Here is a 17,163-nt window from a genome sequence, read left to right on the forward strand (position 1 = left end):
AGTCTGGGCAACTTTGTACTGAGCGGCGGTTCCTTTGTCGTAATTGGATTACACATTACGTCACTCCTTTCGCATAGGCACGCGACTTCCCGAACCCTGTTGGGAAGCAGCCGAAGACGTCATGGCCGCTAATGATGGCTTTTATGCTCTAACGTTGTTCGTTCAAACAAGAACGATTGCTTCGTGATGGCCATCAGGCTAACGCTAACGTTGCGCTACACGGTGGTAATTTGATAATGAAGCTCGTCGCTGGATTGTCCACTCTCTCAGCGAGGCTCGTCGCTGATTGGTTTATTGGCGACAAAGGAACCGCCGTTCGTAAGGGAGTTGCCCAGACCCTCTCTCGCCGCTTTAGCGCGCGCGAGAAGGGTCTGGGTTTCCGAGGCTACAGTGCGGGGTAGTCAGGTCACCTGACCCTTGCACGTGACCGTGGCATAGGGTCAGGTGACCTGACTACTCCCAGTAGTGGACGCGCTAAAGCGCGCTTCACTACGGGAGAGCCTGGCTTGCGAGGCTACATGTATGGCGAGAAGAGGAGATCGTTCGCCGGTAGTCAACAAAAAACGAAGGAAAGTTATCCCCAAGATAAATAGTAAGGCGCAGCATGGCCTGTCTGAAGTATTTAACGCAGAGGCTTACGTTAGCGTCAATGTAGCTAGCTAGCTGGTCGTTGAACTGGAGAGCTCGAGACTGAGCTGCTGGAGAGTGTTTGACATGTTCCGGGATTATGGCATATTGTAGTATGAAATTCTGTATTGATCCTTCTACGCAAGATGGCGGCGTCCAATTGACGGCGATCGTTTGATCTGACGTCGATGGTGACAATCGCGGAGTTTCCGGCTTTGGTGACGGGGCGGGGGAGCGTTCTAGAGGCCGTTGCTATGGACGCGGGCCCGTATCCGACGCACGTTAGCACAGCCACGGTGAAGAGAGAGTGAAGAGTACGGTGAAGAGTTACGGTGAAGGTATAATTCGTGATTCGTGAATGAATCAAGTCGGAGACGACCGTTGGGCGTTGAATTCGCGCTTCGCTGAAGACGACGTTGTTGAGAGCGCTGTGATGACGTTGAGCGGCGCCGACGGATAGTCGCATGGAGGGTTGGCGCTGATTGAATTGCTTTTGGAGCAGAATTCGCCGTTTGAGTCTTCGGTGCACAATTCCACTTGATAAAGGTATGGGCGCGTACGTGCAGGCGTTGACGAAATTATGCGCGAGGCAGAAAGAAAAATTGGCGCGTGCAGACTGGGTATGACCTATCACGTGCTCGACCTATCACGTGCTCGACCTCGTTGGCCACCGATTTGGTTACGCGAATTCCGACAACGAGCGGTACTCTACTGCGAATCGACAAAGCGAGCTCCAAGCAATAAAGTAGATAAGGAAAACGCCATGTGCAAAATATACGGGAGCCGAAGAAACAAAGTTGCCCGTAATCCATAGCGGTAAAAACACTGCAACACAAATGAAACTATATTACTTAATCTTTTTCGATAAAGCAGAAATAGCACAATAAAGAGATGTTTAATTAAAGTAACGTCACGGCCAAAAAATGTACCGCACGCAATAAAACAACAGAGCAGGCAAGGGCGGCGATTGCTACTACTAACTAAGAGCAAATTCATTCTCCCTACCCTTTTCCGGACGTCCCATCAATTCGGAGCGAAATTTCATCGTACTTGGACCTGCAGAAAAAGGGCGATCTCACAAATCAATTTATAAATTTTATACCAACAACCGGCAAACCTCCAAAGGCAGCATATCCTTTCCAAAGAGCGCTTCTCATCCAAGGCCAGATCCAATTCTTTCTGCAAAGACATTAGAATGCATAGCATATCCATAGGGGTCAGACTTACCCTCAACTCCTCGCACGCGGCCGCTTCCGATACAGCGCTCACCGTGTTGTGTCGAAAAAATACTAAAAACTGAATTAGTGCACTGAAAAAAATAGATTTACAAATGCTTACCTTTTCCTTCCCCTGACTCTTGACCGGACCGGCCAGCAGCCAATTCCTTTTGGAGTCGTTCGTTTTCTTTAATCAAGCCGTTCAATTCTGAACGCATTCTCTCCAGTTTAGATCTCGCCTCGCCTACAAGAGTCTTCTAGGTGAGGTGCTCAATCTTTCGAGGGTGATTTACTTTTCAAAGCCTTGTTCTGGAAAATGAGTTTATCATTCTGGCGTTGTAGGACCTCTTGAAATTGCGAGTATCCTTCGATTTCTGCTTCCAATACTTCAATTTTATCAGCGGCTGCAACAAAAAAAACGTAGACGCGAAAATAGCGATTTTTTGCTAGATTCTTACTATCAATCTTCTCGTCCTTTATAAAAAATAAAATATTTCAAAATCGGTGCTTAGGTTAGCGTCAAAAAAAACTTACTTCTAGTTTGTCAATTGTAGTCGTCAGCAAATCCTTCTCTCGGTCCCATTCGTCTAAAAAATCATAAATGGCAATAATTTGACGTAAGACAGCCGCTACACGTACCGCCCATAGAATTCATCATATCCTCGTATCTTTTTATAAAAACTTCGACGGCTTCGACCACTCTGGCACCCGTGTAATCTTAAAAACAAACAAACAAACAAACAAGCAAACGCGTACTCGCACAACAATAATATATATCTAGACAAACAAGCTCACTTTCGTTTTCCTTCATCTTCGCTTTCAAGACTTCGTCCGCTTTCTCTTTCTCGCCTGTTCACAACACAAATATCATTGAAGAAAAAACGCTCTATTTTAATGACTTACTTTGAAGTTGAGCGCGATGTTTCTTCACTAATTCGTCAATGTCGGCATTGAATTTCGACTGAAGAGCCGTCATCTCTCGTCTCGCCTGTTTCTCAGCGAGTTCGTATTCCAGCTTTTGAAAATACATGGATTGCGCCTAATACATGGTAGTGTTGATATAGATCAATTTAATTAATCAAAGGTTTTTACTTTACCTTTGCTTTCCAGTCTTCTAGCGTCTTCGTCCAGCGTTCGTCCTGTCTCTTGAGCTCTTCATGGAGCGCTTTCACCTAATAAGTAAATCATATTATTAGCAAATATTCCTGTGCATACTGTACCCTTTCTTGGAGGACTTGATTGCTTTCTAGGAGCGTATCGTCAGCCACCTGCTGCTTAAATCAGACGAAATTTATTCTAATAAACAGGTTGTGCTCATCTCTTTACCTTGTATTCTGATAGGTCCGCCAGTTGTGGAGAGCTTGGTTCTACGTGCGTTTTGGAGATCAGGTGTTCTCCCTTTAGGGACGAACGAGATGAAAATTTTTCCTTTTTCTCAACTCCAGCACAATTGTCGTAGTCGTCGTCATCAACGTCTTCCAGCTGGCCAATTGCGAAAATCTGTCGTCTCGGTGCCACCTATAATATTAGAGAAACTAGACATATTTAATTAAAGAGTAGAAAAACGTTGAGACAAATCTTCGATTTTTTGCTTTCCCCACTTGACTTTTTGCTGTCGCAGTGAAGAATCAATTTTTGAAGCTGAGCGATTTTCGCCTCTTTTTCTTCAAGCTACAGAAAAATGATAAATCTCCGAAAATATTTCTGCGACGTAGTACTGTACTTGCTTAGCGCGAGCTTGGTCCAATTCTTGAGCCAACTACGTAAGGAAAAAAATCCGTTTACCTTCTATATATCTCCGTTTTTTATCGTCAAGTTCAACCTGTTCCTTTTCACGCAGAAGACTGGCTATTCCAGACTCGCTCCTAACCTAAATAAGTAAAAGTTCAATTCATACAAGAGATTCAAAATAAAGACATGTTTTACAATGTCTAATTCCTTCTTTAGACCGCTGATCTCCTTCTTATGCAGTTTCAGCAAGGCCTGGTCGGACAGAACCTAAAAAACAAATTTTTAAAAATCAATACTCAAATGAAAATACACGTAAGTTTCTACCTGGTTAACTTCCGGTTTATTTTTGATTGTCTTGGCTCTCGAGGCGAACTGAACATTGGTGATAATTTATTACTTTTTTTTCTAATAATCGTTTTCTTTACTCTTAGAGTTCCGTGGGTTTCGTCGAGCGACGACGGCGCCACCGTGCAAATGATTCCCGTTCTAGCGTTTCCTCCGAGAGACGTCTGCAGAATCCTGGTGAGCTTGCTCTCGCGAAACGACAGATAACAGCCCCTACAATAAGATCAGTAAAGAACTAAGACACTGTGCTCAAATGTGTACTGGTCTCCTTCGCAGAGCTTCTCTATCACATTTCTCAAGAAGAGAAGACTCTCGTAGATAAATCCGCCCTCTTTTAATCGACTCCCTAAAAGCCATTATTCAATTTTATTTATTTATTTATTTGTTTACGTTACCTTGAGCTCCTGTCTGGTTTGCTCGCTCTGATCCAGCGAGATCTACCAGGTTCTTCAAAGATACAAAACGTATAGGGAATTTGTTTTGAAAAAACCGTTTTCTGGTGTACCAGCTTTGCAACGTTCACTGCACCGCTCATCGAGTCTCGTTTGTCACGACTCTCGACAACCTAAACGTAATAGCAAATAAAAGTGAACTAATAATAATAATCAAAAATATATATTTGTTACTAGTGTAAAAATTGTGTGCGAGCGAGAACTCCTTTCGTTCACGTTCGTCTCGCCGAAATGACGATTATCTTTGAAACAAAATGTCACTTTTCGAATTAAAATTATTAGTTGTGCACAACTGACGTTCTCCGCGTTGAATGAGATCCAGTGCCATCTCTCGACTCAACAAAATCTCTTCGGTACAATCAGCAACATATACTCCCCTCTATGTTTTATTAATTTCTATTGCTCAATTTAATTTTTTTAGTGACGTACCTGCGGGCTCATGTGAATTTTTAATTTCTTATTCTCTGGATTCAAAAGATCTTTAATCGCCTTTTTAATTAATCGAAAGTCAGTCACAAGACAAGCAAATAATCCTAATCCATCCCGAGTACTAACTTCATTGTAAATTTCAATATAGGACGCTCTAAGAAGAAATTCTCGTCCGCTACACTAAATATAAGAAATGACGTCACGTCAAAAGAGATGATAATTTAGAAGTGTCACCTCCTGATCTATGTAATCGAAGACCTCCTGCATTGCCAAGAGAACATCGTCTTCGTTTCCGTTCTCACCCATCATAGTGTGCGTCTTTCCTGAGGCCGTTTGACGATGAGCAAAAACAGTGCCTATAAATAAATAAATATTTGATTATTTTTTCTTACCGTTGAATGCCTTTAGGACTGAAAGAACGATTCCCTGAGCCGACTTTTCGTATACTTCCACATTCGATATGTCGCCGGAAAACACGTGATCTGCTCGCGAAAATTCGACCCTCAAGACGACGATTTCGTCGTCGCAAAGCCTCACCGAACGTCGTTCTGCGCGATCGTCGGTCCGTCCGTTTCACAAAGAATCTCGCTCGCTTCCCTAAAATTAAAACGCGAACCGTTTTCGATCTCTCTCGAGCGACAGGGGCTTTTGCATCGTCTCTCGCCCCCTACGAAACGCTCTACAGTCTCGAAGAGTCCGCGTCGCGACGACGCGAAATCGACTCGCGTTCTTTTCCGACTTGATTACCTTTTCGTCGGCGGCCAGACGCGCACCGCAACCTTTATAACGTCCATCGACAGACCGTACGAAACACAAAGAGAGCGTCGGTGCGCTTTTCAAAAAAGATAGAAGCGGGCGCTAATTGGTCGTGCGTGTAGGCACGTGATAGGCTCCCGGATAGCGAAGCGAAGGCTTTCATTCATTCATTCATTTACCAAACCCGTATTGTTGCTGCGCGAAATTCCGCGAAATATACAAAAAATACTTCTTACATTGCCAAATACCAAAACCACTATCCCCTCGACACTCCACATCACATAGAAAGCAGCTGAAAAGCTCTCCAAAGCGAAAGCAACGACATAATAAATTAGAAATCAGTCCAAAGCTAAAAATAAACCAATACCTCATGCTACTTCCTGCTGCTCGACCCCCTTCCTATACAACAAAAGAAAACCAAAGCCCCTATAACACGTAAAACTCAAGTGCACTTATCTGATAAAACCCCCCCTGAATGAGCTCTACAGATGGAATAACACTAAACCATAAAGATAAATAACTCTACATCGATCCTCCTAAAAACGTACTATCGACAGATAAACCTTCATCCCCACCCGTGAATTGTCCTGAACCTCCTAGCCCAAGAAAACCTTTTTTCCCCTAAAAAAAGAAAAATAAATAAATAAATAACCCCATCTACAGAAATAAAGAAAACGATGAATCCGTGAGAAAAACAACAATAAAACCATGCACAGGGTCACAGTTTAAGTCGCATGCTAGGGGGTCCCTGTACCTTTTTCGCTCCGTATGGTATCCCATGGATTGAGATGCATGCGAACGAAGAAATACGTGTAACTGAGCCACTGCACGGCTTCTTCGACGTTTCCCACCGTTCCCAAAGCGACCTAGTGTAGAAAAAAAATTGGAACTCCTCTCATTGGTCACAATAGGAAGCAATTTACCTCCGCATTGAGATTATCGATGAGGCGACCGGTGAATTGACTTTCGATCGGGTGTTGTTGCGTCAAAAGAGAAAGATAATGGGACAGCTTGTCGTTCGCCGACGCTGTCGTGGACGGCAAGCGCGGCCTAAGATCTGCAGCACGTCGAGTATCCCTAAATCAACGAAAGCGCCCTTGGTCGAATCATACAGTTGAGTTCTTTAAGGAGAGAAATATATATAACCTATGTAACCGTCCACAATGCCTCCATAACCTTTATGAGTGAATTCCAAAGCCGAACTGGAAGAGTTCTCGATTGCGAGACTTCGCAACCTGAGAGAAAGAAACGTCGTTCAAAAAGTGGGAGACGGATTTTCAGGGTTCTTACGTTGATCGCGTTCACGGCGAAATCGCAGTCGTCCGATACGTGGAATTCTCGTCGAAACGTTCGAAATGAACGATTTCTTGGCAACTTGCCGAGACTCGACACGGTGAGAAGATTGGGTTTAGTAGGAGTCGGAGTCGGAGTCGCCTCTTTCTTCTCGAAATCTGCACTGAAACGATTAGAAGAGACGACGGGAGAGCTTTTCTTTACCTGCGATTATGTCCTCCTCAAGTGGATTTTCGTCTTCTTGTATTCGACGGCGTCCGCACTGATGAGAGAAGCGCGATTTTTCGACGAAATCCCCAATGAGGAGCCCCACCTCACCTCAAACACGATCCAGCGAAGCACTTTGACGTACTTTTTTCGTGTATGCCAAAGGTGATGCCCGTCGACGCAGGAAAAAGGATTACCGCAAAGACAAAGACGAGGAAAGCAACGGCTCAATCATTTTTTAACTTAGCGCGCTCGGGCGACATGTCAGTGACGTCACCTCCTACACGTAGATGTAGATGTAGATGTAGATGTTTTATTTTAGTACGGAAAAACCATTAGCTCAGAGGCCAATCTTCCTGGTACCGTACATTAACTAGAGATAAATTAAGCCACTAAAATTAAATATATCAATTTTCAGAATTATAAAAATTTGAGTCTGATTTTAAAAGCTGCCAAATCCTTTATTTCTCTTAGATCGGCAGGCAGCGAGTTCCATAACTTCTGCGCACGATAGGCCGTCGACTTTTTCCAAGCCTCAGTTCGAGGCCTATCAACGCAAACACCAGATGACGATAGCCTAGTGCCGTAATTATAGTTTGAAATCGCCTTAAAGAAGCGCCCAATCAAAGGGGAAGACGCTGAAAATAAGGCTCGATGAGCAAATTGGCCAAGTTGAGAGCAGTGCCGGGACGAATAGGATCGCAGACGATACTTTGAAAATAGATGTTTCAAGCCACCTGCAGCATCAGTGCGATCACGGTAGGTTAGGTCTTCCAGAACTCTCTTTTCAATCCGCAGCAGACGACTCTGGATGCCCGCCGATCCATTACTCCAGACAACAGAGCCATAATCAAGACCCGGTTGGATGACAGACTTCACCAGAGCCAAGCGAGCCTTTTCTGAAAGCAGACGATGGCAGCGGTAGAACATTCCCAAATTACGTCCTGCTTTACTCATGACAGACGAGACATGATCTTTCCAGCATAGATTAGAATCAAAGATAATGCCAAGATATCTTGCTGAACTAGCCGAAGGCACGACTTCAGAGCCAATCCTGATGGAAGGAGAGCCTGCTGATTTTTTCCGAAAAGGAGGGTAAATGACAAAATCCGATTTTCGGCCATTCAGAGACATAAAATTTTCTTTATACCAGTTAGACACAGAATCCACCTCTGACTGAAGAACTGACAAAACTTTAACCTCAGAATTAGAATTCTGACTCGAGTATATGCAGGCATCATCGGCATACAAGATGATGGATGAACGATTTGAAATACAATCCGGCAGCCCGCCCGTAAAGAAGTTGAATAGCAGCGGACCGAGCTTTGACCCTTGAGGAACACCCCTCCGAATTTGACACTTTCGCGACGAGCAGCCTGCCACCTGAACAACTTGAAACCTATTCGACAGGTAGGACGTGAGCCACTTAAGAGCAATGCCGTTAACACCCTTAAGGGAGAGTTTGCGAAGCAGAAGGTCATGATCCACTGTATCAAAAGCTTTTCGCACATCCAGAAAAACCGAGCCCGACCAGGAGCCATTATCCTTTGACTTAGCTAGATCACATGCTAGGATAGAAGCAGCATCTTGAGTTGACCTATTTCTTCTGAAACCAAATTGACAGTCCGGAAGTAATGCATTATCCTCAAAGTAACAACTGAGGCTCCTAAAAACAAACTCCTCCAGAACTTTCGAGATAATCAGCAGCAACGAAACTGGCCGATAATTTGCAGGATCAGAACGTGGACCTGATTTATAAACCGGTGACACCTTGGCACACTTCCAATCTTCCGGGAAGACACCAGTGGAAAGAGAGTTGTTAAACAGTGATGATAACGAAGACGCAATGCCAATTTCATCCAAGCCAGATGCCTTTGACGGATTGAGCCCGCGCAATAGAGTTAGAACATCGTCTTCAGAAACTCTTGGAAAGCGTGTAAAATCAAGAGCAGTAAAGAGAGATAGACATGACAAGGAGCTGGTACTATCATGGTCAGAGTCAACAGAGCCAACAACAGAACTGAAATGCTTTGAAAGAGATGAAACAGAGGGCAGCTGTGTATTCGCCACTCGTTGACGACCAGAGAGATGATTAATCACTTTCCAGAAAGCCGAAGGATTCGATTGTAAAGAGGTTAACTTTTCTTTGAAGAAGTCATTTTTTGCATGTCGAAGAGCAAACTTTACACGATTTCTCAGCTCCTTAAATGACATGTTGTAATAAACCACGTAATGCCTCCTTAACTATAGATAGCTGCTAGTTTCAAAGCAAGTACAGTAGAGGCACTGAAGGCCTGTACATCGATCGATCTCGGATCGATCGGCCTAGCGATCGATCTTGATCGGCTCACTGATCGATCGGCACAGCGATCGATCTTCGACCGATCGATCTTCGGGATAAAGGCACTTTTTTCTTTACAATTCTGCTATACGGGGGTTCGCGATTTAGATACTGTGACGTCACGTTTTTTCGGTACACGGTACACGAGCAATGGATTTGTTTGCCCTATCACAGACGTCCAATTAGTTGACGTACATAATAAGATTTACCTGACGTCACAATGGTTTCACTGCGCACGTAGAGTCCGAGGCTCCGAAGGCAACCTCCGATCGTCTGCAATGAGCCTTCGCTTTGACGACGCGATACGAAAAGCCTGCGAACCATTCGGCGTAACCATGTACGCCGAACAGAAATCCTGCGTCGAGAATCTCTTGGCGAAGCGCGACGTTTTCGCCTGCATGCCCACCGGATATGGCAAGTCATTGATTTATCACGCTTTGCCAACAGTGGCAAAGCTTATGGGCCACTCCAGCAATCCTGCAGTCATTGTAGTTAGTCCGCTGATAGCGCTCATGCGCGAGCAAGTGACGTCCTTGCGCGAGAAAGGCATAGCGGCCGCCCAGATCGGTCATTCGGACGCTGAAAACGATGCTGTGATCTCTGGCCAGGCTACTGTTATCTACGGTAGTCCAGAAATTCTTCTCGACAACGACCTTTGGCGAAGAACAGTGGCAGGTCCTAGCGTCAAGCCTCGTTTGGCAGCCCTTGTTGTTGACGAGGTTCATACCGTGGCGCAATGGTATATCTACATTTATTTATTTTTTCGTTTTTTATCACTTTTGTTTCACCATTCAGGGGAATGAAAAGCGGTGCAAAACAGCCATTTCGAGTATTTTTCGGAAAAATTGGCGAACTTCGAAGCCTAGTAGGCAGTGCACCCGTCCTAGCACTTACGGCTACTGCAACGCGAGCCACTCGTGCAGCGATAAAAGCGAATTTGGGAATGCATGACTGCTTCACTGTAACGGTCAGCCCCGACCGCCCCAACATAAAACTCCGTCGTTGCATCATAGGTCCTAATGCCAGGCAGATATTTATTCCTCTCATTTGCCGGCTAAAAGAAAAACAGGTTGCTTGTGAACGTGCTTTCATATACTGCAGAACAATAACTCTGTGTTCGGATCTCTTTGCCATTTTTCACTACGAATTAGGAGAGCATGGTTATTGGCCAGAGGGTGCCTCTAGGACTGTAAAAAATCGGCTCTTTGGAATGTTCCATTCCGGCTCCGCTGTAGAAACGAAAGAATGCATTTTGGAGTCACTTGCAGAAGAGAACGGAGTTTGTAGGGTTGTTATTTGTACCAGCGCTTTAGGTATGGGAGTGAACGTGAAAGGCCTTACAACCGTAGTACATTACGGACCTCCCCACTCTGTTGATGAGTACCTGCAAGAGCAGGACGCGACGGACGTCCAAGCCAGGCTATCTTACTGTGGAATCGGAGCCTTAGTCGAAATTGTTCTGTTGAAATGAAGAAATATCTTTGCACCAATGACATCTGCTATCGAAGTATGATTATGAGTTACTTCGGCGTCGATAAAAGTCGGTGTGATATTGCACCAGTGCTGCGACGTGTGTCTGAGCAAAAAGAATTATATGCCTTTCATATTACGTCAATAATTAGTAATGCTGAACACATCTTCACTCATCAAGATATCCAATTTTTTGTTCCTGTCAAGTTCAGTGCTTGTCATGCAAGAAACATTTTAAGAGTGTTTACGGAAACATTTGGAGACACGGTTTCAGACAGTGAAAGCGACGATGATTTGGACGAATGCATATCAGTGTAGGGTGAATTCCACAGTTCTATGACATTTTAGCTGATGATGTTTAATCCATGTTAGTAGGCCATCTCTTGATATATTTTTAAAATTCTTCGGAACGTTAGAGAGCGAAGCCAATTTTCTGCCCGGTGTGCAATCAAGTACGTTGCCTTTTAGAATACTTTCAACAGCTTTTGCTATATCATCTTCTCGAGACACCGATGTGTGTCTACCAGATTGAGGTGCTACGCCTTGCGTCTTCTCAACGTTGCTCAAAATGTCATGCAGTTTATCCGAGGAGCGACTTGCTGTCAGCACCGATTTGAACGTGACATTAGCTCTTTGATGTCTAATAAGCTCTTTCAAGTAGTAGTTGTTGTGGTGCTCTAACATTAAATCTAGAGGTATGTTTTACCTATTCCACCATTCGTATTAAATCCCCTATTCCACAGCTGCCTGTGAGCATCCCTGCCGTTTAGTAAAGCTAGCTGATCTGCTAAAAAGTAGAAACCTTCTAGTGCGTATTTGTGTCGTCGCGCGTCTTTGAATAAGACCATCTTAGCCTTCCAGCAGCGCAAAAGTCTCGGTCCGTCTGACTCCTTTACAGCATCTTTGAAGTCGGTTTCAATCAAAGCCGCAGTGCAAAAATTGCGAGCGTATTCAAGGGCCTCGTCTTCGCCGGTGACAGTACATTTTGCATTATAAGTGTGATCTGACGCTTCGGTACTGTGAGAGTCCGATTCACACGTTGCGTAGTCGTGACTGGTTCTTTTCCCTGCTAAGAAAATTGATGAATTCGTTTCAGATGACGCCCATTCGGTGACTTGTGTAGATGTTCCCTCGGCTGTGCAGTTCTGAAAATCAAGCATAAGCTTCTTAAAGAGGAATTCGTCTACAATCTTCTCAACTGACTGCAAGAACCACGACTGTCTTTCTGCTTCTGGCACTTCGTCAAGAACGTTTTTAGTCGCGTTATCTCGCAAATTGAAAAACTTAATGGCATATGCTACGACGTACGACGTCAGGACATCCTCCACAAAAGTACTACAAGGCGTGTAATTGTGCATGGGATTAGAAGAGACGTTTTTACGTCCGAGCAGAGCTTTTAAGTGCTTCAGCGTGCCCGGGTCATTGCAGCCGGCGCCTTCCTGAAAATATCGCTTGAATATTAGGTCCACAAAGTTCATTGAACAGTGGAAGTCCTCCGCGTGAGTAACCAAGCCCTCAACGCGGTCGAACGAGCTTGACGAATCTGCTAGTGAAGCCAATGCAGAGCGACTCCTTTCCGCGGTCAACTGGTCTCCTGTGAATTGAACGTTGAAAACCGGCTGGCCATCTTTATATGGTACATAATTGTTGCGCACGTACTTCAAAATGTCCATCATCTCTGCGACTAAATTTTCGTTTTTATCGAGTAGGCCAAGAGGCACGAATTCCGACTTTTTGGACATATCACTCGAGTGCTCGTGTGCAATGTGCCTGCAGACAGCCGACTTCAAAGTGGCAAAATTCTTGAGATTGTCTACAATCATTCTTGAAACCAGCACGACGAACTCCTCTCTTAGACTTGCCATCTCTTCAAGAGAAAGCAAAAATTTTCGACTATCAACCGATAAGATGGACAGCTTTGACCGCTTCGTTACTACTGGATTTAAGGTATCAACCCTCTCTCTTACAGCAACCACGTGAAACCAGTGAAAAAGCTGGTTCGTTTTTGTTGCAGTCATCACCTTTGTTGATTTGCTTATGTCGATGTTATCACCGACAATTTGAAAGCCATGGAGATGTGTCGTCGTCTTCACTTCCCCAGTACAGCTACTTTCAGCTTGAGCTTTCCACTGCAAGACTTTACGATCATAGGCATGCGTCATTTCATGCAATTTCAGCAACTGGGCTCGCGGAGAGACTGTCAGCCCAAATTGATTTAGAAGTGCAAGCGTGGCTTTTTTTATTCCGGAATCTCGTAGGAGAGATCCCATAACATGTTGAAAGACAGATGCCTTGTTATTGCGGAAAAATAAGAGGCACGAGACATGCAGTAGCGGCAATGTGACCAGCGGCGCGCTTAGACATATTCGTTAGGAAATTTGTCTCGTCATGACGTGTTGTACAACTTGCACTCCTCAGCATACGAAATAATGTCGGTGCATGCTCTTTGACTATGGATACAATTTGGCTTGAGGAGAAGGTAGCAAGGTGATCGGTGGAAGGACGATTAAAGACTGCCTTACGCGCCAGTTGTGCACACTCCTCTCCAATGGTCTTTGCAACCATCTCAACAACGTCATCGAAGGCAATTGCGCATACAGCGTTTGAAAGAGTAGGCATTTGCTCGTCTAAGAGAGCACGAAGAATTTTGATGTGGGCAGGACTCGTGAATGTTTTTTTCTTGGTCTGAGAAGGGTAGGCAATTTCAATCTAGAACAGGAATAGTTTCTACGTTGTTGATGCAGCCATGAATTAGGATTCTAACATATGCTTGAGTGGTATTGGAAGTCGAAGCGTCCATCTCGATTGGCATTTGCATGTGTCTCAATTGCTTAGCTTCAGGCACGGTCAGATCACAGATTCGATCACTGCTGGACTCTGACTCAGTTGGCAAAGAGAAAAAAGGCCACGTGCACTCTGAGGTCGAACATGCAATGTCCCTGTGATGCTGTGATGGCTGTCATATAGCAGTTAGAGAAGCGCATATTACTCAAAAGGTGCCGTTTCTGTGGCTTGGCCGAGTATCGGTAAGCTTCGTGCAAGGTCGGCCGACAGGTGAGTCAGGCGGCGGACGCTTTTGACGCTTAGTGGCGGCACTGACGTCAGCACCGACGACTGGCAAAGAAATGATATTTTCATCTTCGGACGCGACGCGACGCCTAAACATCGATAAAATCGACTGTTCTTTGTTTTCCAATTCCGCTCTCAGTTTCGCTAGGCGCTTCACTCGATAGAAGCACGTAGCGCAGATCGAAGGGAGAGGCGACGAGCCCGAGTCGGCGGCGCAAACTTGGATCGAGTCCATGAACGGCTTCGGTGGCCAGGAAACGAGCGAACGAACTTACGTAACGCCGTCCGCTTCCGCTAAGCACCTCTTCCATTTGAGAGACGGATAAGCGTTGCCGCACAGTCCGCACGTGGACATAGCAACTAGTACGGGGATTTCGTGTGTAATTGCTAACGCATCAAACGTACCGACTCATGTATAGAAGCCCCCCCCCAGACTTAGTCAGGTGACCTGACCCTTCACGTGACCCGGGGAGAAGGGTCAGGTCAAACGCCGTAGGAATGCGGAAGCCCCAATTATCCACTTAGCTTGATTGTGACGTAATTGACCACACGGTCGACCAGCACACGATACATGGCTTTGGAGTTGTATCTAGGCTGCGGCGAATGCACGTACGTGGAGATCGTCGACTTTTGAACCTTCGTCGACGCGCAGCGAGCTTGATATTTGGAAGGTAATCGTCGATCGTCGGGATAGACGTTTTCGATGAGAAGCTTCGCAGCTGAGAAGTCGATTGCTTTTCTATCGCGGCGTTCGATAAAGGTCCCTTCTTTCGAGGCTCAGAGATCGCGTGCCAGCGAGTTCTACGTAATTAATTTGATAACGACGTCACAGAGGTCTCGGCCTGTGATTGGGCCGCACTGTACAGTGCGGCGGCAACAGTTAGACACTAGCTAAGTCACCCGCCTTCGGCGGGAGCCCGTGAGTATTGAGGTGATGTTTTCGCGTCTGTGTTAGCATTACCCAGGCAACACCAACGTGGACGTCCAGACGCTTCGTTGCCCAAACTGGGGGTCGTTTTGAGTGGTCAAAACAGACAGATTCAAAGACAGACTGGCAGAAATTACACAAAAAATCACGAAGGCGTTGGCTCACAGACAGAAAGTACGCAAACAAACAGACAAATTGGGATACAGACAGGCAGAAACTACACAGACAAATAAATATATGCGGAGACACGCAAACAAACAGACAATGTGCAAACAAACACACAGATGCGGACACAGACAGGCAGAAACTACACAGACAAACACACATATGCGGAGACAGACGCGAAGAAACTTTAGACAGACAGACAGACAGACAGACAGACAAATGCAAGGACAGACAGGCAGACAAACACGAAAGGGGAGACAGACAGGCAGAAACTATGCTAACAAACATACATCGGACACAGACAGGCAGAGACTACACAGACAAATATACATATGTGGAGAGGCAAGCAGTACAGTACAGAGACAAACACACAGATGCATCAGAGACAGGCAAAAACTACATACAGATGGCAAGGCAGACAGGCTGACATTACATAGAGAAACACACAAATGCAAAGACGGAAAGGGAGAAAGTACACAGACAGAACACGAAGGCGGAGACAGACGTGCAGAAACTATACAAACAAACACACAGATGCGAACACAGACAAACACACAGATGCGAATCGCAGAGAGGATACACAGATGCGAATCAGAGAGAGGCAAAAACTACACAAACACAGACAAACTTTAAGAGGGGTGATGTAGATAGGTGGTGGCAGTTTAGGACAGAACTTCGTGGTAGATAACGTTTCTGGTGGACGGTGTGTTTACGTGTATAAAGATACTGCTGTTGCTTGATACTCTGCTGCATGCAACGTAGAACTGGCCGTGGCTAAAGCATGGGTCTTGTAACTCGAGACCTGTCCTTGAGACTTGTTTATTGTCATCGCCATTGCAGGTTTGATTGGGAACTGGCGTCGAGTAAACGTAAAAGGCAATTCGGTGTCCGATGGCGTTAGTGATATCATTGGAAGGTAGAGTATTTCCCCTTTTCGTGAGCCGGTGGAGATGACGGTTTCTAAACATCTTTCCATTATGATGAGTCTTATACCGTTTGCAATTCCTGGAGCGAGATTGCGAAGGACCATGACAGGCAAACCGATTTTGAGACGAAGTTGATAGGGCGGCATTCCAGATGGTTGCAGAGAGTTCAAAAACTCCAAAGGATACTGAGTAGCATCATCTTCGTTTGGAACGCTGTCAATTGCATTATAGGTTTGACGTCGTTTCCTGGAAATCTATTGAGTAGAGTATTGTTTATGGCGTTGACGGTCTGGTTGAGAGGTGCCAGAATCGCTCTTTCCATCAGCCAGTCAATGTCGGCGTGGTTGTCTTCCAGGTTGTCGTAAACTTTGTCGAAGAGCTCTTTTTCTGTAGAAACGATATGACACAATTCTTCAGGTACAGTGATGGTTTGGGTGTCATGTGTACACGGTATTTTTTCATCGCCAACGGTGAGGAGAAGATCGGAGAAAGCTGCTGCGTTGAGATCGTTGTGTAGGTGAACTCTCATGTTCGATGTCAAGAATGGGTTTCTACGTAACGCCATAGTGGGGACGATTTCAGGTAAGAGTGAATTTCGTTTGCCCATGTTCCTCCGCGGATGACTGGAAGAGTTTGGCGAAAGTCCCCGGAAAGAACAAAGAGAACTCCGCCAAAAATATTCTGACATTCTCGTATGTCTCGGAAAGTGCGATCGACCGCTTCGAGTGCAACTCTGTTCATCATTGTTGATTCATCCCAGAAGACAGCAGAGCATTCTTTGATTAATTTTGGCGTTTGCGTTCCTTTCTTGATGTTGCACATTGGTTGGTCGGAAGAGGTAAGGTCGAGAGGGATTTTAAATGTAGAATGTGATGTTCGTCCATTGGGAAGTAGTTGCGAAGCGATTCCACTGCTGGCCGTTGCAAGGGCTAGAAGTCGTTGACTTCGAATGCGACTGAGAGCCATTTTCGCAAGGTAGGTTTTGCCTGTTCCTCCTGGTGCGTCGATGAATAAGAATCCTCCTCGTCTTTCCTCAATCAGTTGACTGATGCGGTCGTATATAATTCGTTGATCAAGTGTAATGTTGTCCTCATATTCGTCAAGAAATTGTTGAAGAACTGTGACGTCGTAAGCAGTCTCTCTAGCGTAATCGGATGCCGAGGAATCAGAATGAGTTCTGTTTGTAGTAGGAAAGCTAAAATGAGTA

At 45.2% G+C, this 17,163-nt stretch overlaps 2 protein-coding genes and 1 long non-coding RNA gene across 4 annotated transcripts; all 3 read right to left on the reverse strand.

Annotated features, from left to right (window-relative positions):
• Nucleotides 1–1,484: 1,484 nt before the first annotated feature.
• On the reverse strand, nucleotides 1,485–5,394 carry LOC136188586 (centromere-associated protein E-like). Its single transcript, XM_065976318.1, has 29 exons — nucleotides 5,339–5,394; nucleotides 5,194–5,283; nucleotides 5,036–5,124; nucleotides 4,928–4,981; nucleotides 4,802–4,861; nucleotides 4,670–4,751; nucleotides 4,547–4,614; nucleotides 4,426–4,485; nucleotides 4,316–4,367; nucleotides 4,182–4,266; nucleotides 4,001–4,133; nucleotides 3,900–3,947; nucleotides 3,771–3,842; nucleotides 3,667–3,714; nucleotides 3,568–3,603; nucleotides 3,423–3,515; nucleotides 3,171–3,362; nucleotides 3,065–3,118; nucleotides 2,942–3,016; nucleotides 2,748–2,883; nucleotides 2,640–2,693; nucleotides 2,484–2,561; nucleotides 2,379–2,431; nucleotides 2,303–2,318; nucleotides 2,138–2,248; nucleotides 1,966–2,088; nucleotides 1,855–1,916; nucleotides 1,745–1,806; nucleotides 1,485–1,683 (listed from the first exon to the last, which is right to left on the reverse strand). Exons 3-29 carry the CDS (start codon nucleotides 5,108–5,110, stop codon nucleotides 1,629–1,631), a joined length of 2,037 nt encoding a protein of 678 aa, XP_065832390.1. The 5' UTR covers nucleotides 5,111–5,124; nucleotides 5,194–5,283; nucleotides 5,339–5,394; the 3' UTR covers nucleotides 1,485–1,628.
• Nucleotides 5,395–6,310: 916 nt separating this feature from the next.
• LOC136188006 (uncharacterized) lies at nucleotides 6,311–7,287 on the reverse strand. 2 transcript variants are annotated; one of them, XR_010670074.1, is made up of 6 exons: nucleotides 7,169–7,287; nucleotides 7,055–7,112; nucleotides 6,848–7,008; nucleotides 6,734–6,783; nucleotides 6,481–6,678; nucleotides 6,311–6,423 (listed from the first exon to the last, which is right to left on the reverse strand). It is a non-coding gene; the product is annotated as an uncharacterized lncRNA (long non-coding RNA). The 2 variants fall into 2 exon arrangements; XR_010670073.1 differs by having other exon boundaries at nucleotides 6,734–6,792.
• Nucleotides 7,288–11,557: 4,270 nt separating this feature from the next.
• Nucleotides 11,558–12,733, reverse strand: LOC136188442 (uncharacterized). The gene has a single exon (XM_065976176.1). It carries the CDS (start codon nucleotides 12,731–12,733, stop codon nucleotides 11,558–11,560), a length of 1,176 nt encoding a protein of 391 aa, XP_065832248.1.
• Between the last annotated feature and the right edge of the window lie 4,430 nt (nucleotides 12,734–17,163).

This window comes from Oscarella lobularis, chromosome 6 (genome assembly GCF_947507565.1).
Source record: "Oscarella lobularis chromosome 6, ooOscLobu1.1, whole genome shotgun sequence".
Lineage (NCBI taxonomy): Eukaryota > Metazoa > Porifera > Homoscleromorpha > Homosclerophorida > Oscarellidae > Oscarella > Oscarella lobularis.

Coding starts and splice junctions, on each gene's coding strand:
- LOC136188586 (XM_065976318.1), bottom strand. CDS start 5,110: ATGATGGGTGAGAACGGAAACGAAGACGATGTTCTCTTGGCAATGCAG. Junction 4,982..5,035: donor TCGATTACATAGATCAGGAG/GTGACACTTCTA, acceptor TCTTATATTTAG/TGTAGCGGACGAGAATTTCT. Junction 4,368..4,425: donor CAGTGAACGTTGCAAAGCTG/GTACACCAGAAA, acceptor GTATCTTTGAAG/AACCTGGTAGATCTCGCTGG.
- LOC136188442 (XM_065976176.1), bottom strand. CDS start 12,733: ATGGCAAGTCTAAGAGAGGAGTTCGTCGTGCTGGTTTCAAGAATGATT.